General features: G+C 31.0%; 1 protein-coding gene across 2 annotated transcripts; it reads right to left on the bottom strand.

Moving 5' to 3' along the window:
* Positions 1–7,152: 7,152 nt before the first annotated feature.
* Positions 7,153–21,645, bottom strand: LOC133183217 (cyclin-dependent kinase 6-like). Of its 2 annotated transcripts, none has more exons than XM_061318167.1 (8): positions 21,516–21,645; positions 18,950–19,257; positions 15,230–15,365; positions 11,975–12,142; positions 11,643–11,752; positions 9,512–9,562; positions 9,165–9,300; positions 7,153–8,670 (listed from the first exon to the last, which is right to left on the bottom strand). In XM_061318167.1, exons 2-8 carry the CDS (start codon positions 19,177–19,179, stop codon positions 8,506–8,508), a joined length of 996 nt encoding a protein of 331 aa, XP_061174151.1. In that variant the 5' UTR covers positions 19,180–19,257; positions 21,516–21,645; the 3' UTR covers positions 7,153–8,505. The 2 variants fall into 2 exon arrangements, with proteins under 2 accessions (XP_061174151.1, XP_061174158.1); XM_061318174.1 differs by lacking the exon at positions 21,516–21,645 and adding an exon at positions 21,246–21,449.
* Between the last annotated feature and the right edge of the window lie 485 nt (positions 21,646–22,130).

Genomic DNA, 22,130 nt, shown 5'->3' with positions numbered 1-22,130 from the left:
AGTATAGTGGTTTGCAACTTATCTAGGCCAAAATTTGAATTCTGGTAAACAGGATGTGCGCGTTTTCTTGTCGCTGATTTTCAAACAAGATTTTTGCATCATATAAGCCTGGAGAATGAGCGCTGGATTATTAACATCTGAATTGTGAGTATACTTTAATCAGAGATTTCAAAAGATAATTTTTTAAAATAACCTTTATGTTACCAGTACATCATTGTATTCTTGTATGTATATGTGTAGCAAAGACAAAGCTATGTTGTATTTGAATTGAATACTTTAGGCAACAACAAATATACCTCCTTGTCTTACGTTGATCATAATTCAAAATATCTTATTATTGAAACATGAAATCATATTGCAGTTAGATGACAGTTCCAGCAACAGACTTGAATTCCATTCAAATTGCCACATTTGAAAGAACCGCCTCTAGCTGACAAAGACAAAGGCAATTTTTTTGTACGTGAATATCTTTGCTCTTCAGTAATATTATTGTGTTATAGTTATGAACAAGCAACAACTCTAATTCTTTTCATAATGCAAATGGGAAAAGTTCTTGTGATTTTATGATTTAATTAAAAAATGTTCTTGTATATTTTTATCATTTAAAGATCTGAAGTAAACGGATTACTTAAACACTGTTGTCTCCATGTTTACAGGTTCTGCTTTATTGAAAAGATCGAGCGACTTGTTCAATTCTTTCCGAGGACAGACTTCTTGTGAATTTTATGTGTGCGATTCCATTTACATAATAGCTAGATCCGCCGCTCTGTGGAACCTATACATATACATGTAGATACATGCTATGCGGGATCGTAATTGATAACAGTGATCTAGGCCTGGTTATTCTTTTTATGGGAAGGATTTGTGTGATTCTATTGTTTTTAAATTCAGTGAATGGATTTTTTTTCTTTAAAAATACCTGTTGGGTTAAAACAATATAACTCAGAACTTGTACTGGAAATGGAACTAAAATGTGTTTTGCATATTGCATAAGGGTTTGTATTAAAATTTGTAAAAAAAAAAAATGAATTCGTTCAGTTGTGATTTATTCTTTGAGAGTTATAATTAAGATGAAATGTATTAAAAGCGCTCTTAAAATCATACAAAATGATGTTCTCATGTCATTATTGGAAACGTCTATTGACATTTCAGGAAAGAGATGCCATTGCGACATTTGGGTAAAATGTTTTAAAAACGTTTTAAAAACCATACAAAATCACGTGAATAAAACATTTGCAAAAATGTTCATGTAACATTTTAGGAAAATGTTCTGATAACATTTGCTGTAACATTTGGGTAAAATGTTTTAAAAACGTTAAAAAAACCATACAAAATCACGTGATTAAAACATTTTTGGAAAATGTTTTTGTAACATTTTAATTAAATGTTCTGATAACATTTGCTGAAATATTTTGCTGAAATGTTTTAAAAACGTTTAAAAAACCATACAAAATCACGTGATTAGAACATTTTTGAAAAATGTTTTTGTAACATTTTAATTAAATGTTCTGATAACATTTGCTGAAATATTTTGCTGAAATGTTTTAAAAACGTTTAAAAAACCATACAAAATCACGTGATTAAAACATTTTTGAAAATGTTTTTGTAACATTTTGAAAATGTTTTAAAAACATTTTTAAAATGTTTTTGTGCTAGCTGGGTTTACACGGTCTTATCCGAAGGATCCTTCAGGTGAAACTTTAAAAACCGAGGTCCCGTGTCACGGTAGGAGTTGGCACGATAAAGAACCCTCACTACTCAATGGCCCTGAGTGCCGAGAAACAACATTTTTGTGCGCAATAAATATACACTTTTTTAAATTGAGTTGAACTAGCTTTCTGGTCAACCATCCCAATCAGCTAGATCTACAGATCTACAGCTTGTATCCACTCAGAGTTGGCACCAGTAAATGTTGGCATGTAACCGAGTCGAAAAAATAATCAAAAAGCTTAACGATGTTATCATCATTTCAGACTGAGTTACTTGCTCAAAAAGTGATTAAAGGTAAAGCTCAGATAACTTCTGAGAATCTTACAAAGCAAATTTATTTACAAAACTTTTAGGACGGGATAGTAATATAAGTCTCGATATAGCTCTATTTATGAAGGTCTCAGGATAGCTCTATTCACATGAAGATGTCTCTACTGTTGACTCATTTATAACTAAATTTATTTTAATTGAAAGTTTAACTTAAATGTAAGATAGCAAGAAAAGACTTGTTCAGTCACATCTAATCTTGTCTCACCAGATCTTTAGTTTTTCTCGGCAGCTGTCCTAATGACTGACCTCTCTGCAAAAGTCGTTGCTGAAGTCAGCCCGTAGAAAATCGTATGAAATTTGTCAGGGGTCTAACGGCAATGTGTTTACTCGGGACGCTGTGAGGATGTTGCACTGTGAAGACTGCGTTTTTATACTTTTCTAATTAGCATACTTGATTCTCATTGGCTATTGACTTTATATCCTCGATTTTCTCTCCACTACAGAATTCCCAATTTCTAGCTTGAATTATCTCTAATCATCACAAAAACAAAATATATAATGACTAGCTCTCAGACAAAATGCGATTTGTTAAACCCTCGAACCAAAACAGTTGCATTCAGCCTAGGGCCCCAGGCAAAAGTTTGGTTCTTGGGTCCGACAAAACGCATATTCTCCTCGAATCCAATCAATAAATGTTTTTTATTTAAGAACCTGCCCTATTTCTGTAGCTAAACAAATTGGGATGGTTGACCAGAGAGCTACAGTTCCACCAAGTGAAAAAAAGTGCGCTGCTTCCCCCTATATTTAAACTGTCACGTCAAAATATTTCTAACCGTGTGTTTCTAACATATTCGTATATTATTTTCACAACAAAACTTTCCAATAACCGTTGTTAATAGCCCTCCTGGGCCTGAAATTGAGACAATGGAAAATTTCGCTTATCTAAAATGCCATTTTCGGTGGCAAGACAAATTCGGTCCAACGCCATTCGTGCAGTTGTCAACTATGAGAGAAGTTGATAGAGGTCTAAGGAATTTTTTGAAATCAAAATTTTTGTGTAGTTGAGGTAAGAATTTGGAGACATGAATCCAGAATCCAGCGCAACTTTCTGTGCGCAATATACAGTATATTTTCTATGGGTGGCACTGTAGCTCTCCGGTTTCTCAATAACTTTTTTCTTAGAGCTACAGTTCTGCAGCTACTGTAACTGCAGCCTGCACACTCAGCAAAACAAAAAGAAGTGATTAATATACTTTTCCATTAAAAAAAAAAGAAGAAAAAAAGATGGCGACAGGGCGAGCGAAGTGCCTATAGTGCAACAAACATGAAGGTAAAAAAAAAATCTCAATTATATAACAAAATTTTCTTTCATATTTCATCTAACATTGAAGTATAATTTATGTAAAATCTCCAAAATTTGCAGAAATCTCACACAGATAGAAATTATTTGCCTACGAAATAGCATACACACACTAAAGAGGGCAAAGAGGATCATTTTCTCATACCATAACAATTTTTCGATATGAGTGGGTCTTCCTTCCATTTTTTTTTAAAGTTTATCCTCAAAGTTAGCGTAAAAATATACATTTTTTGTTAACAAAAACATGGAACAAAGACCTACTATACCTTAAAAATACACTTTTATGACACAACATTCGCATCTTCTGAGAAATACTTGATGTCCATTAATCAAGGGTCATATCACAAACATAATTTACACGCCGCTATTCATCAGGAGTTTGTAGCGTAGTAGATAGCGTGTTAGTCTTAAAGGAAAATGATATTCAGGATTTTTATTGCTATAGGGTTCGAACCCCAGATATACCACGTATTTTTTAATAACAGAATATTTTTTACCGAGAAAATTTTCCTCAGAAAAGTTTTGTTTATCATAATTTCATATATTTCAATAATGATAACTTTACTCTAAATACTAAATTCACAAACTGAATATGATTTTCACATATCTGAAGTTATAGGCATTCTTCACACCTTCTTCACCCATCTCCTTTATACACAATTTTTATGTGTATATTCTGATGAAACACATATTGACAGAAATCAGTTAGACTAACACAGATGTTAATATAATATTCCAAACTTTTTCTGGGAAATAAACGGTGTATTGACTAATATATATACAGTAGGTTCATTAAAAGGAGCATTTAATTAGATCCCAGACCATGATAATTGAAGCATGCCTTAAAGCATTTAAAATCTCTCAATTAATCACTTGAGTATTCTTGTTGCTAAAAATTATGTACACCGAGATGCTGACTGACGTTTTTAGGCCATTATTTACACACTGAATTTTCGACGAATTTTCCTGTTATTTCCTGATCATGAATTGGAGTACACGGCGGGTGTGACCGGTCGGTAGGGGATGCTCACTCCTCCATGGCACCTGATCCCACCTCTGATGTTTTGGAAGTCTGCTCCTCATTTGTATTGTTTTAATGGAGTTTGAGCTTGAATACTGTTCGTTATCTCCATTTTCATACATCGTAATATTTCTTGAATACTGGTAGTGTACTGTTAATACATGTAGTCTTAAAAAGTATAGCCTTTTTAGAAATATTTTTAAAAGTACTACAGTGATAAATTAAAGCAAAGTAATACAAACAAATTGGCATCTTTATATTTATTGTTTATATCATACAAAAATGCCACAATTTGTATAAAAATACCTTAAAACATAAAAATATAGACATGCTTGCATATTAATAGACAAAACATATATATACAAATTTTACATGATTTTGTGAGAATTTGTGATTTAGATATGAGCAACCTGTGAATGCCTTATGTGCTAACATTTAGAACTTCAAGCATAAATCAACTCACACAAATAAAAATTAAATTAATGATAATCAATGTTTCAAATAAGAAAATATGCTGATTGAATAAATTTTCCAGACATAAATTTCAAAAATATGAAAAATCACCATAAATCCTAAAAGTGAGCATTGGTCCCTAAATCTTATGTAGATGCTAAACTGTAAACAAATAGAAATTACCCACCATCATACCCTAGTACAGAACATTGTTACAACATAGAATAATTATTAAAATGTTGCTGATGATTTAATAATAACAACACATCAAACATTGGAAGAAACAGGGAATGAAATAAGTCAATTTATCCCAGTGTATAAAAAAATCTAATTTTATTCAAAGATAAGTTAATGAATTAAAAGAAAGGTCTTTTTAATTCCAATTCTTGAGACTATAATTAGAAACACAATATACAAATTAAAACTCAAGGTTTAACTGAGAATTAACCATTGTGTGTATAATTATTTGGGCAGGATTTATATCTTAGATCCTTTTGCACTGGATATATAGTACAATTATTCTATAACAACAAAATATAAACTGCACATAAAGGATAAACAAGGACCAACCACTGTTGTGCTATTCACTCCATGTACTTCATATATATGTGCTCAATTTAAAGTACTCTGAAATAAATGTACTTATTCATTTGTGCAACAGAAGTAAAATTTGTTCAATTTATTACTGCAGCTATCCTTTCTATTAAAAAAAAATGTACATATATTGAATTTTTCTATTGGATTAAAAAAATCTTTTTCTTTATCTTATATTAGAACTGGAAAAAATATCTATATTTATAGTAGCTGTCTTGTGGGAAATGTTTTATCAATATTATGGATATGAGATCTGCTTTTTCTAGATTTACCGGGGTGAAACAAAAATATCAAGAAATATCAATTTATAAACGAATATTTTTCTCAAAAATATGAGAGACAAATGTATTTCTTATAAAAATATATACGAGAAACAAATGTTTGCTGTGAAGTCTTTGATCTTTAAACAAATTGGTGATGCTGGAATGGTATATTAAGGTATAGTGACAAATAAACAACTTGTTGAACATCAAACTTTGACAACCACATATCTGGCATCAAAATGAATATTTCTTCATGACCTACTGTAGGAATTTTCACAAGAGAATACATGTAATTCTGAAAATTAACTTCATTTTACATACAAAGAAATGTAAATTCAACTTTTCATTCTGTACAAAAGTTTGTCTACAGGAGTGGCATTATATAAATGAGTAAAATAAAAAAAAACTACTTGTATTTACAGTTTTGTACATTGCATTATCTTGGTCAATGAAGTAATAACTACCATAGTCTGTTCCAACAAGAAACAATAAAGAAACAATAACAAAAGGCACAGAATTTGCCTTCTTTGTTCACCTGAGAAGTTGCAAATCAAAGAAAGACAGGTAAAAATATATCTCACAATATTATCTTACCTGTAAAGAATGCAAAAGTCATGCAATTACCTTCCAATGCAGTAATAAGTTTATAACTGTATGAAACCCAAAATTCTCTTAAATTTTGAGATTATTTTTATGTTCATTTATTATCAAATGTATGAATAGAGTATTTGATGTTCTTGTGTATTCCTACTAGTACAATGTACTGTTTCAAAACATAGCTCTCTATGCTTTTTTTATGAAGTTTATTTTCCTTAGTTAATAAGATATATTTCATATACAGCTTGATATTTTTTTCAGATTGAACAAAATCATCCTCCGCAGACACTTCTGCAATGGGCCAAAGTCAGGATTGTTTTTTTTTTTTTTTGAAAAGTGTTAAAAAAAAATTACATTGGGTACTTAAAGGATTCATTCAAGTTAATATTCTAATTCTAAATATATGGAGTAAATATCTACCTTAAAAGAAAAACATAAGAAGAAGCATCTAATTATAATGAATATAAACACACTATTTAGCGTGCTAATTGAATTTAGTGATATTAGCAAGCTTATACAGAAGTGAATGTCTGGGATAGCAGAAAATTATTAAAAAATATAACAGCTAGTTATTTCCCCTTTCTTTTCTGCTGAAAGATATATATCATAAATTTGCAAAAAATGGATAAGTGAGTTTAAATCTTTGATCATAAAAGTTTCAAAGAGCAAGCATAAAATATATTACAAATATTAATATGAATAACCTTAAAATATATTTTTTGGCAAGAACAAAATTGCAATTTAATGCATTGAGAGTTTGAGACCAATTAATTTTCCTTCACATGATAAATTTAAATGCAAAAAGAAACGAGATGTGCATGGGTTTTATCTAGAAAAAAAAAGTATAAATTCATAAAAAGTATTCAAAATATTAATATTTAAAAAATTAGACCAAAAATTGTCATATACTTCTGTAAGATTAAAGTTTGAATGTATTGTTATGCCATTCCAAGTTAACAACCTTGAAAGATCATGATTATCAAAATAAATAAAGAAAATCATACAGAAACACATATAAAAGTCAACACCAAGTACTGCTTATACAGACAAAAAATATCAAACATCTCTCCAAAGAAATTCCATAATTTCATACAGGTTTCAATCTAGGAGTAGAATGAATACTTGGTTTACTTACACTTATACATGAAAGCAAGCATTCTTCATGGTAAAAATTCAAAATCAAGTTTCGCATTTCAAAATCAACAACATAATAATATGCATACCACTCATAATAAATAAGCACACAGTATCAAAATTTCATTCAGTTTGCTCTATAGTGCCTCAAAATTTCATTAAAATCATTTCATTGTACAAAGTACAATTTTCTATTTCCCTCATATTCTCAATCTGATTAAAATCAGATCCTAGATCCACTCCTCTGGGGTTTTTTTTGGTTTTTTTTTTTTTTTGCGACAGTCACAATAAAAAAAAGAGGAGCGGATCGAGGATCTGATTTTTACCAGATTACTCATATTCTCAGTAATGATTCATTGTACAGACTTCATTTAACTTACTGTTCATTGGAAAAACTACGGTATTATTTAAAGACAAGCATTTCTTAAGTTACCTGCTCAGGTAAATGTTAAATTCATGGGTGTTTAAGATAACATTTTTTAGAAATTACTCAGTTTCTAAAATTCATTTCTTTGTTAATTAAAACTGTGAATATAAAGAAAACTAAGAATGTGAGCCATTTTCTCCCAAACTAGAATTTTTATTACACTTACTAAAGTCTGCACTTTGCATCATCTACATAGAGCATTTGTGCATAATCAAACTTTTCAGGATTATATAAATAATGCAGTTACTGCTACACAATGTCTGCAGTATAAAATATATTTTTTTCTGACAAAATATCAAATAAAATTTTGAGAGATCAAAACTTTTTAAAAAATATGTACTTAAAAATATGTGAAAGCAGTAAAAATATGTATTTTAATACCCAAGAATGTTTCTTTCATTTTCATTACTAGGTATAAAGTATAACAATATCACAGATCTTTCACAGTATTGCCATTGGAATTGTTAACAAACCATTGTATTACAAATTGAATGCATAAACTGAAAAATAACATTTCATTTCAAGAACTATAAAGGTGATAATTTCGGACTTTGTGATATCATAGTAAAACATGTAACAAGTTTCCATTCTTAGTAAATAATCATTTGTTCAGTGAAGGGAAGAGATATCTTGGAGTCTAGGTGAATAGAACACTAGTTTAGTGGAGAACTAGTTTTCACTTGCTGACGGGCGTGTCGGAACGGCAGTCTGAAGTGTCCAGAGATTCGCTCTCGGAGAGAGAACTAGATGTTCGGATTCCATCCAGTTCGTCTTTGAAATACGGATGCTGCAAGGATTCGTGAGCAGTGATGCGATTGTGTGGGTTGAATATCAACAGTTTCTACAAGACAAATTTAAAATTTAATCCCTAAAATAATATCATTTTATAGTATTGAATTTTAAAATAACATGTATCACATTTATCATATATTATCACCTTACTCGCTTTCTGATCCCCTCTCCTATGCTGCAGAACAAAGTCAACAATATTATGCTGCTAAAGAGAGTGTATGATGACTGACAGAAAGAGTATAGTGAATACAATGCAATACATTTACCCTTATATAAATGTAGTGCTTAACTACACAGGGCTGATTTGGGGAGGGGCGGGGAGGACAGTATTCCCTATACACATGAATTAGCCGGTCCTTTCAGTATTTCCAGATCCCTGGCATCTGAATCTATCTCTGGTATGTCTACAGTATGTCTACATACCTCTAGGAGATTCCTGGCATCTGAATCTATCTCTGGTATATCTACAGTATGTCTACGTACCTCTAGGAGATTCCTGGCATCTGAATCTATCTCTGGTATGTCTACAGTATGTCTACGTACCTCTAGGAGGTCCCTGGCATCTGAATCTATCTCTGGTATGAGGTGACTAATGGGCTGTGGAGCTTTAGATTTAAATGAATTGTACGGCAGTGTAACATTTTCTGGCCAGTCTCTTTCATTAGGAAGACCCAAAGCACTGAAAAAGACAAGTCACAAGGTCATATCAAAACGCTGCCTATTTTCAGGTTATATCAAAATATTTAAAATGTATTCCATTACTTTCAGGTTACCTTTTACACATATGAATTTAGATATCATCAAATTTAAAAAATGGGTGGGCTGAGGGGAGGGCAACAATTATAATTATTGAATTATGGATTTTTCTCCACTATCATAAAAGTACTTACTCAAATATCTTAGTTAGTTGGTCAATATCTGATTGTCCACAAAACAGAGGCCTGCAAAGAAAACTATATTTTTTTATCAGGAAAAAAAAATGGCTGTTTTCCAATCTTTCAAAAGCAATGTTCAATAACAAAATAGCTTTGGTGGTCACAGAGTTTTGTTATAGATTTCATTTTGTTTAAAGAGAATGAACCTCACAGCCCTTGTTAACTATAATGGAATTTTTATAGAATTACACACTTATGACAAGATGGAGTTAAAAAAAAATCAAATGCAAGCAAGACAAAATTTTAAACAAATAGTGCCAAAGATGAAAATATGTAAAGGAATTAAAGTTAACGATGATTTTTTAAAATATTTTTAACAGTGTACATTAATTTATCCATTGCATAAAACTCATATTTTTGCCGACTTGTTGCCATTATTATACTTAATTTAGTGGTGTTCATATTTTAGTGTCTTTTGGCTGCTTCTTGTACATGTACCCTAATTCAAGTACACTCCAATATGTTATTAAAACAAATACAGTTGAACTTCAGTATCTCGAACACTGATATCTCGAATACCATGGATATGTCAAAGTGTTTTGGAAGTCCAGACCACTAACTCTTTTAGTATTTTACCCTCAATATCTTAAATCCTCAGATATCTCGAAGTTTTTTTGTTGGTCCCACTAAGTTTGAGATAACGAGGTTTGACTGTACATAAAGAGGCTTGGCTTCAAATGTACTAATTTATGATTATGCAAATCGGTTGATGAGGAAGATCCCAACAAAATATTGAGTGCACTAATTTATATATGCTTACAGTATTTTCACTGAGAAAATAATAAAAGTTTTTATTACAGTGTGAAAATAATACTCTTTATAAATATATAATGATAGTGTATGAATACACAATTTTGATGCTAATTAAAGCAGATGAAACTGACAGAGTTTGTCCAAATTTGTGCAGTTAAAAATCTATGTTTACAATTCTCAGTCTCATAATTGCTCAGCTTAAACCACTGTATACGGAAAAGACAGCTAATTAGTGATATGGGGCAAAAGAAAAAAAACAAATAAAAGTGTAATAAATGGAAAAAATCAATGGATAATGAATTAATTTCACTCGTGAGACAGGATTTTTTTTTCATTTTCACTTAAACATATTTTCAAAAAAAAAAAAATCATGTCCCACTGGTGAAATAAATTCCATGTACAACCAAAAAATCATTTCTCTATAAAATGTAAAAATAATGCTAGGGGCAAATAAGAACTTGGGTTGTGTCTTCGAGGGCAGAGACAATTTAAGGAGGGAGGGATGTAATGGTTTGGGCCATGGATATCAGCCTGGATAGCTCAGTCGTAGAGAGCCTGACCAGTGATGCAGGGTCTTGGGTTCAAATCCTGGACCAGTCATACATTTTCTTCTTTCTGTTCCCTTTACTTTTAAATTGCCAAAAAATGATTTCTCTAAAAAATATAAAAACTAGTGTTCGGACATATTATTTTACTTATGTGAATCTTTTATAATCCTAAAGCTCTGTTACATCCTTGTTCCTAGAAATCAATTCTATCTACCTGTCTGCATTTAGTAGTGGAAGATATTATGCAAAAATTTGCCATATAGGACTAAAGTGTGTTATGGTTCTGGACCAAAACAATTTATAAGGGTTCAAAATTTATGCCAAGATCATAATTTGGGATCATAAAAGATTCTAACTCAGTATTTTACGTCTAGCCAAAGGACGTTTTATGACTAGATAGACGATCAACTGGTCAATACCCAAGTTAAACAAAACAGTAGAAAATTCATGTCCAGGTCATGTTTGTAAAAATAATAGGAATGTGCTAAATGCTTAATAGATTGGGCATAATTTAGATTTACAAACAGAAAATGCCAGTTTTAAAGATATGGTGAAAGAATTCAATCATGCAGCATCTCTTATGTACATGCATCCCTGAGTGTACCCCTAAGAGGATGCAAGTCCCATTAGGACAGACAGACATTAGATTTTGATCATGTTTAGGGCCTTCATCTAGGCTTAAATGGATTCTAATTTACAATTTTGGGAACAAAAACAGTCATGAATTAAAATGAGGGATACTTAGTCTAAGAAATCTTAAAACATCTAAATAACAATTAATTCACCTCCTGTTGAAGAGCTCCGCAAATATACACCCACAACTCCACATATCTACAGGCGTGGCATAGGTGTCCTGTAAAATAACCTCTGGGGCGCGGTACCACAAAGTAACCACCTGTGGATATGAAGGACAATATGGTAAAATACGACTAGTTCACAACAGTTTACTTATAGCTTTAATTTCATATTCAGATCATAATTATTTCATGCTCATGTTTAAATTTTAAAAATATTTTTAAATTATATTACTACTCAATACGGTGTAATTTTTCTCTAGAAAACATTCATAAATAAATATTAAGGACTTTTTTTTTCATCAACGAAACTGAAAACTAACAACAGATGTTAAGGCCATCTGAAATGCATAGACTCTGGCGAGCCCGAAGTCGGCGAGTTTGAGCTGTCCTTGACTGGTTACGAGGATATTCTGTGGTTTTAAGTCTCGATGTACAATTCGATGAGCGTGAAGGAAATCCACTCCATTTAACAGCTGTAACATCAGATCCTACAATAAATGCAATGATTATTTAATTATATTGCACAAGGAATTTTACTACCTGCATGAATTCATATTGTTAGAGAAACAGCACTAAAAATTTTTTAAAGGTCAGCCCTTAAGAAGAATATATAACAGTATTCAGGATAGCTTCTTAATTGTAAATCACAATTTTTAAAAGAAAAGAAAAATATAAAGATCTGAAGAAATAACAACTTTTCACAGTTATATAAAAATGTCACTTTTGCTCTAATTCATACAGATTTCATCTGCAAAACATATCACAGACACACAGGTAAATGGATGGGCATGCAAGCATTTTTATTTATTACGCATGTATTTTTAAACATGTGAAAACAATACTTCTTCATTTAATCTCTTGTACATTTTTTTTGGAAAAAAGAATACAGGTCATATCATATCCTCTTTTCCAAGTCATTGTCAATTGAAATTAAACAGTTTGCTTTGCAGATGAGGTTTGACGGGAATAAAGGTATTAGATCAAATTCCTTCACTGAAGAAAACTCTCAGATAGATACTGCAGCCTACATGAATGGACATGATGGAGGGTTTTTAAATCTTAAATTACAAGTTTCCCTTACAAGTTTTCATTCATGTTTTTTATTCTTGAGCAAATTTGATTTGCTCAAATGAAAAATTCAGCATTTATGCAGCCTTGAACACATCACCTGTGGTAGCTCTCTAGTTTAAAGGTTAACGCATATCCTAGGGATATGTTCTCACCACACAATAATAACAATATATGTAAAATATACTGAGAAAAATCACACTTAGGATGGGCTGATTAATGGATAGAAAGCATTAGGATTGGAATGAATGGAATTCGTTTATATTATCCTATGTGGGTTTTTCCATTTCTGTGCCATTTATAGCAAAGTTTTATGAATGAAATTAAAATACTGCATGTCAATGACTGCACTTCAATGTGCTTATTCCTTTGATCTTTTTGTTAATTTATTTTAAGCAGAATTAGATTTTTAATGCTACATGATATAATAGATTTGAAGTATACATAATATTTGCAAGATTGATCATTGATTTCTTTGGCTACTCCATAAAGGTTTGTTCATTTAGAGTGAACAAAATCTTAAATTTTGAATTCCAGTAAATTGGTGTTAATTTATTTTTGCAAAAAGTAACAAATAGGTCCAATATAGGACATGAATGGCCAGCTCAGGGAACATTTTTGACATGATACTAAGAAATTAACCTTCTTTCTTTGGTCTAAGATTAATTCATCTCATCTGATATCTATAACATCAGCTACATATAAATGAAGTCTCCTTGCTTCACAGTTCATTTTCTCATATTTAGCAAATTTATTTATGATCCTTGAAATATGTATGGTTAAAATGTTCTCACTGAGATTTATCAATATACATATTAGTTTTTTTTAAGTAATCCTTTATGGAATTAAGTAAGAATGAACCAAAAGCAAATTGAGGGGGAAAAGTGAAATTCAATGTCAAAGGGAAGGCCAAGGTAAAAAAAAAAAGACACACTTTAATTGTTCTCTCCAATTTGTATCAGTATACAAACTTTGATGAAAATATCTTGAACACTTTTTAGAAACTTGGGTAACTGCAAAATGAAGGAATAGTGAGGTCAAGGTCATTGAAAAGGCCAAGGTAAGAAAATAATGACACAGTTGAATTGTTCTCACTAATATGTATCTAAAGTATATGAAGTTTTGATTTTAAAAAAAAATTCAAAAGTGAAGTTTAAGGTCATTGGAAGGTCAAAGTCATAAGGAAGGTCTAAGTCAGAAAAGAATGACAGAATTTACTTGCTCTAACCAATATGCAACTTTGAGTAAAGTTTTATTGAAATATCTTAAGATAAGGTCATAGGGATGGTCAAGGTCAGAAAATTTTACACAATTGAATAGATCTCACCAGTATAAGTGTATGAAGATTGATAAATTTTTTTTTTTTTTTGAACAGTCTCTTCTTAAGTTGCTAAACACAAAATACATGTATTATAAGGTGATTATCATAGGGAAATTGAAAAAATTTCACAAAGTTGAATATCTCTTATCAATTAGTATTTTTGTATGAAGTGTGATGAAAATTACCTTGATCAAATTTCTTTGAAATTAAGGTAAATACAAAATAAGGAATAGTGGGGTAAAGGTCATAGAAAAGGTCATGATCAGAAAATTATGTTTTAGCTCTTATCAATTTGTATTTTTGTATGAAGTTTACTGAAAATATTTTGAATGCTTTTATTGAAACTGGGATACATGCAAAATGAGGAATGGTGGGGTCAAAGTCATAGGGAAGGTCAAGGTCAAAAAATTTTGACACAGTTGAATAGTTCCAACTCATATTAGTCTTGAATAATTCCTTTGAAAATGAGCTAAAGAAAAAATAAGAAAAAGTGAGATCAAGGTCACAGGGAAGGTCGCAGTCAGAAAAGTATGACACAGTTTAAAAGTTCCTACCAATATGTATTGCTGTATGAGTTTTGATACATAACTTGAATAATTACTTTGAACATAAGTTATATAAATGCAAAATAGGAATAGTGGGGTCAAGGTCTTAGTAATGTCAAGATCACAAAATTATGACACATTTGATTTGTTTTCACACAGAGAGGGATCAGTATTGATAAAAATATCTTAAATAGTTACTTTGAAACTAAGCTCAACACAAAATAGAGAATAGTGAGGTCAAGGTCACAAGGAAGGTGAAGGTGAGAAAATTATTCCATAGATGAATATAGTTCTCACCATTATGTATCAGTATATGAAATTTGGTTATTATATCTTGAATATTTTCTTTGAAACTTAGTTGAACTTACTGTGTTATGAACAGTCGGAAGAACAGAAGAAGGACATAACAAACACTATATACCCCAGTCATATTCATGGCAAGGCATAAAAAAACAAGATCTTGGAAGGGGGCCATTGGGTTTTTAAAGTGAATACGAAATAAATTTGTAGGCTTCATGGACGGAGAATAAAGTACACTATAAAGGAAGCATTTTTTTCATGAGTGCAAATCTCAATAGCTCTTGTATTTATCTTATCATTATTCCTTTTCACACAACTATTGGCCTCTCTGAACCACCTACCCTTATCCTCTCCGGCCCCAACCCTGGACTTGGACATCTCTGGAGATATGTGGACAGGTCTTGGTCAATGTATTCAAACACTAACATCAGCTGGATTTCAGTGGGACTTTGCTGAGCATGACGCACATCTAACAGCCTACAATCAGAAATATGTTTGGATTATCATCAAATTATTCACAAAACATGAAAAAAAGGTTATAAATAATGACTTCATGATTGCATGCACAGCCATTGAAAAAAAAAAAAACAGAAAATACACTTAAGTCAAGATTTACATTTATCAGAACCATTTTATTAGACTTAATTTATCCATAAAAGTCACATCTTTGTAAATTCATCTGGTGAAATAGAAAGAGATCTGGACAGATAAATACTGTACAGTAATTTTTTTTAATTCTGAAGACAAATGAATATATGTTGTTGCTGGTGTGAAATTTAGTAACATTTAAGCATATCCTATTATATCTCTCTCATTTCATTTTTTAGCATTTCTGCAAAAAAAATACCCTAGTACAGAATTCATATTCTGCCCTTAAATATAACTAAGTGTACGGCAAGTGTAATCTATAGAGACATATGGCCAGATCGCTAAAGTAGACATTACTGGTAACCATTGACATTTATATACGACCACTAAAGAATAAGGTGACATTGAAGGATATACACCTACATACCTATCTCAGGGACAGTCAATCAGTGCAGTGTAATAGAACTGTACCGGTAGTATCGAGAATTTGTGAATTCTTACACATGTATTAAAATATGTATGCATAATTAGCATAATTACTACTTAATGATCATGACATTTCTGTAATGTATGAATGAGAGTATGTTCTTTTCTTCTTTTTTTTCTTTTTTTTTTGCAGAATCAGCATTGTATTTTTTTTATTTGCATGGCATTTCAAACTCTCATTAATTAGGCACAACCCTTTTCTGTATACATTTCCATACAGAACAGGAAATTGTGTCCACTTTAATGGGACATATTTTCTAAAGAAAAAAATATTAGTTCAAGAAACTCAATACCATATCATACATCAAAGCTACCCCCTGGGAACTTTACTTTGTGTATTTAACCCAGTCACTGTATATAAATAATTAAAAAAATGGAATTATAAATTAATTTGTTTTTGAAAACAATTGTCCACACAATATAAATTGGTATATACATGATATATCCCCCAGTATTAGTAAATTGTTCAATACTGTTTTGAGTACTATAAAGGGACTGTGCACAAGCTAGAGCCTTTAAACAGTCACAGTGCATGAACATAACTGTATATCTAGGCATTAATGTCAACAGATCTACCCTACTTATATAGGTAAAGCTTGGCATATCTCACATACTTGTTGCATAGATTATCGTGGCTCTGAATAGCTCACAATCGATCAGGTTTTTAAATGTCTACCAGCATATATTGAACAGGGTTCTGTTTAAGCATTACTTTGATAGCCCTGTTTTGTAAAACACATTCTTGTATGATTTGGTTTGTGCGTAGGTATTATGCCAGCACATTTAAAAATTTTAATTGAAAATACACCTACAATTTGAAAATCCAATTCTCAATTCTTGTGATATTCATTTTTTTTCTTTCCAGTCATGTGCTTAAGCCATTTTCATATACGCAATTATGTACTACATGTAAATATATACAAGACACTTTATCAATTTCAAACCGTGAAAGGAGTTAAATAACTGCGTATTTAAACCTGTCCAGTACATGGATTGAAAGACTGAAACCAAAAATGTCTGCAGTACGTGGCAAGTGACCTACAGTTAGAATTACATATTTACCGCTACATACATGTGTTATGTATATATTTGATATTTTGACAGCAAAAGCAGTGCCCTTAAAAGCACAAGCTTGTCATGATATTAAAGCCTTCCGATACAGAAGAGTTACACGCCCTTTTTTTGTTTCAAGATTCTGCAACAAAAAAATATTTGAAACAAAATAAAAAAAAAAAAGATGCAAGTGTTGCAATAGATAAGGTTATGGTTCTTTGTTTTAATTTAGATATTTGCTAAGTTTCATATACATATAAGTGCTAATTATAGACTAATTGATGAAGAAATGTCAAGTTTTTTTTTTCTCCCCCAAGTTCTGACGCACTACCGCCTCTTTGATCAAAAAGATTTTTGAGAGATGACAAGAAAATGATTTGTTACTTAGTACACAAACAGGTCAAGTAAGAGAGGAGGAAATTCATTATACACATACGTGATTTTACAAACTATCAAGTACTCTTTAAAGATTGTTGATCATCAAGTGATTTTATTTTGGAAGAGATTCAAAATGGTGACTTATTTCATCAAAGAAAGATCTTGTCCATCCATGCACTGCTAGATGTAATGGAACATACAATATGTTATAATACTCCTGAAATTTTTTATGGATTCGTTTGGGAATTTTTTTGTACAAAGGTATAATATATATGTTGGGAAATCTGTAAGAGTTACATTCATTTTCTTGTAAATGCTTCTTTTAGGAATCCCCCTCATGTTCAATAAATTTCAACCAATGAACTCTTTTTCCAACTAGAGCCTAAGTTCCCATTAGCTAAGACACCTATAATATGTCACTAAAAACTTTAGTTTCAGCAGAATTCCAAACAGATGATGGCAGCTTCCTTATCTATCTGTAACACGCTTAGCGACTTATTGACACTCGTAATTGTATCACTTTGCTCACCACTTATCCTGTGACTATAATACGTATATGTATATACTTACAGCACTCCGTAATTACAATAAGAAGACCCCCATATCCTCCCCTTCTGTGGACTGAAGTTCAGATATTACATAACTTTCACCTATAGTCCAATCTTTATATATGTTTCTCTATTAACAGACAGACAAGAATATTCAGGGAGTTCTTTTGTACTAACAGAGATGCAGGACAAGCAAAGTATATATAATTTGATATAATATGCACTAAAATAGAAAAAATTTAGGTGAAAACAACATATTCTACAGTGTATCATTATGTGATGTAATGTGCTACCTGATAAATAGCATAATTGAGCAAATCATTGGGATGAAGGCCAGGACGTACGATGACACATCCTTTTGTGGTACAGTTATATATATATACATGTATATAACAGTGTGCTTTGTTTATCCGTACTAATATAACTTTCTTTAAAAATCTAGGTTAAATGTGTTCAACAAAATCAATGCAACAATAACATTAGATTTGTTTGGGCCAAGATAAAGTTACAGTAAATCTTGTCTAATCCAGACACTACTGGTTCAACAAGACAACATTTTTAAAACAACTGAGTTTCATATTTTGACCGTAATAGGCAAGATTTCAGAATACACAGCATCTGGATAAGACAAGTTTAACTGTATACCAATCTAACCATCATCAGGGATATTTGAAGATAAAACAAAAAGATGAACTTGTTTGCATACAGAAAACAAAATCCTTTTAAATATAATAGATGAAAGTGAATGCAAAATCGGTAAACATTCAACATTTTCATTTACCATGTACTGGTAATGCTCAATAAGATTGATAAATATTTGCAATCATTTCTGTGTCTTGTGCGTGGGTGGGAACTTCTGTGTTTTTGTTTGGGTGGGAATTGGGGTAGTTGGGTTGTAAAATTAGGTGGGTGGTGAAGGTAAACCGTGGCTCCACTTTTAGTTATTTGGCAATTACCATTTTATATTCTAAAGTTAAGACTTACTGGTATAATAGATATAGTATATACCTGACAATATTGGGGTGTTCATAATTTTCTAACTGTTTGAGAAGAGCAATTTCTCGAATGGCACTCATGGGCATGCCTTCCTCTGTGTTCTGGATCTTAATGCGCTTGATGGCCACCCAGCCTCCCTCGTTACGGGTGTCCTTGGCCTTGAAAACCGTGCCGTACGCTCCATTGCCAATTTCGTCAATTTCCTCGTAGTTGTGGTCGTACTTTTCTTTGTGTGATGTCATGATTTGATCCAGCTCATAACGGAATTCTACCACTTGTTGTGGGCTGATTGAACATGTTTGCTTCACATGGTGTCAAATCTGTTTAAAGGAAAAAAAGAGATAATTATTATGTAATGTTAGCAGATGTATTATCATCTGTTCATAAAAATTATGTCTAAAAAAAAATCTGAGGGCCAAGAGGAATGTCTTGCATACCGAACAGGACTTGAACCTTGTAAAAGTTTTTAACTCACTGATTACTACTTTAATTAATTTTGGCTCATAAATATCTGTTGTGAGGAAAAGTTTTAGATTAATTGATAAAGTTACATAAAATTAATTATATATAATATATACAAGAATTCCTTTGTACAGCTCAAATTCTAGGCTTTAAAGTACATTGTAGATTAATTAATTTCAAAAGATAAGACAATGATTTCTGATTTTAAATACATGTAATTATGAAGTTTTTCCAAATTATGAAAATATTTCTGCACCATTATCCTTCAACTAATTTCAGAAACTACATCTTCATGATGTCACCATAAATAATTCGACAGCGTGTAGCAAATATTTCTTTTCATATAACATGAAGTTACGTAAATATACATGTCATATTGGTACCTCTGCATGCATTATGCTTGTCAATGAATGAATACAATACTCTGCCCTTTTGATGCATAATTATGCAAATTATTTAGAAGTGGTTATGGTAAACAAAAATTTTGAAGACCGTGTTGCCATGAAATAACGACGAAAACTGAAGTAACTACAACTAAGTAAATCAATGTGATCAAAAGTTTTTTTTTTTTTTTTATTGTGAATTCAAATTTGTAATACCAAAAAAATTTGAGTGGGGAGAGAAAATCAAACCCAGGTGAAAAGAAAACAAGTGTCTTTACAGACCTCGGTATATGATTCAACTAAAGTGGGGGATTCCTTACTCCCCCTCCCACAACTCTGATTCAGGTCAACTCCTACACTGCCTTTTTGGCTAGCACACACATTTTCTAGCCTGTACATTTCTGGCATACATTTCTCCAGATAATGCGCCATGTGAAATTGATTCAAAACATTCTGCAATACACATTACGTCACAGTTTACATAAAACATTCAGGCAATTAATGTGATGTTACTTACTTGTACTTTTCGTACAAATGTAAGTTTGATTCAATTTAAAATTTGAAAATTTGAAAACAGATCAGTGAATCTAATAAATTTATCTCTGTCATTTTATTCATGAATAATTTTTTTTTGTTTAATGTTCATATTTATTTGTACACACCAAAAAAAAAAAGTAAATTAATGTTATATATATCATTATTCAAATCAAATTACGTAATGACATATCTGTTTATGATCATGTCAACCAAATCTAATTTCTTAGACCTTTATATAAAGAAATTTCTTAATTAGCCAATATTTTTTTCAAGTAGAACACATCAAGTTCAAATGGAAGTCACGACGATAATCAACCAAAAATAATTTGCATTATTAAGCTTGCAAATGTTACGCAATTTTCAAACCATTTGACATGAAAAGTATATGCTATAAATATTTTTTCAGTTTTACTTTTTTCAATAGTAAAATTTTAAATGTTATTTTTTTTTTTAATATTTAACAATTTATTTGCTGCATATTCATAAGATTCAGAAATACAAATATTTAGATTTTGAAAGCACTCAGGAATAAAATAACAGCTAATATATGCCAGTGTCATATTCTTCTGTAAATGAAAATTATTCTAAACCAGCTTAACTGTCAGTTATTAAAAAATTATTACCAAAATAAATGTCTTTACATACAAGTCACGATATGAACAAGATTTTTAAATTATGTATTAAAATAAAAAATAAATCAACATCGTCTACGAAAATTATAGATATACGAGCTGAAAGAAACTTTTAAATATATATTAATTACTTTAAAAAAAAGATCCTTTTATTCTATATTTCACAGCTATATGGCACGTGTTACCTAAAATGTACTTTGTTTTATACAATAAGATCACCTTGCTCAAAGATCTCCGAACATTTCATTTGAAATCAAATTAGAATGTGATTCGTGTAAAAATATTTAAGCTTACCTTTTCATGCCTTTTTCGAATATCTTGGCAAGAATAAATCTTATTTCAGACACAAAGAGATGGCATTACATATTTTGTGTACATGTGAACGTATGAATGAATGGAGTTTCTTTCGGATGGCATCAGTATTTGCCCTTTGTTTGTTAAACGTGTTCATTGACAACTAACGCTCACACGCATTTTATTGCATGAAATCAACATCAAAAACAAAAGATCAATGTGTACAATTTTTCTTTAGGGTGATATCTATCGAATGCCTGCATTACTTACTTTGACAAACCTCCATTTGATTTTTCCCGATTTTTTCTTTCTTTCGGTATGTTACTCCAGGGAAAAACTATGAAATATTCCGCGTATCGAACAGCTGAAAGCCGTAGAAATGGCGAAACATGATTGGTCGGCGAAGAATAAATGCATTCCTTTGTTAGTTTAAAGGTCAAGCTTGTACTTCGGACGAGTTCATTTTCATAGTGGGGATTATCAGTGAGCCAAAAAATATCAAAGTAGTTTTATCAATTTGAAAAAAAAAAAAAAAAAAAAAAAAAAAAGATTTAGAAAAGAATACATAATAGTGACTCGCGGTCAATACTCGGAAATATTTCTTTTTTTATGTTTTAAAATTTGAAGAAAACTCCGGATCCAAAACTATTTGATATAGATTTTTTGTGATTTTGATACTGTGCGAGAACTATCCAAATAATATTTTATACGACAAGGAAAAGAAAATACTTTGTAGTTATTCTAAAATAAGATTTTTAAAGATTAATCAGCTATTATAATGGCAAACCTGAACTGAAAGTTCAATAAACCATTCTATTTACAAAAGTATATTATGATTTCCAGACCTGCATTTTCTTCTAATATACATGTACAGCAATATTCATA

This window comes from Saccostrea echinata, unplaced genomic scaffold (genome assembly GCF_033153115.1).
Source record: "Saccostrea echinata isolate AGI-Se365-2 ecotype Australia unplaced genomic scaffold, CSIRO_AGI_Sech_v1 ptg000001l, whole genome shotgun sequence".
NCBI lineage: Eukaryota > Metazoa > Mollusca > Bivalvia > Ostreida > Ostreidae > Saccostrea > Saccostrea echinata.
Note: the sequence above shows the minus strand (reverse complement) of the source record. Positions and strands in the feature narration are given on the sequence as shown.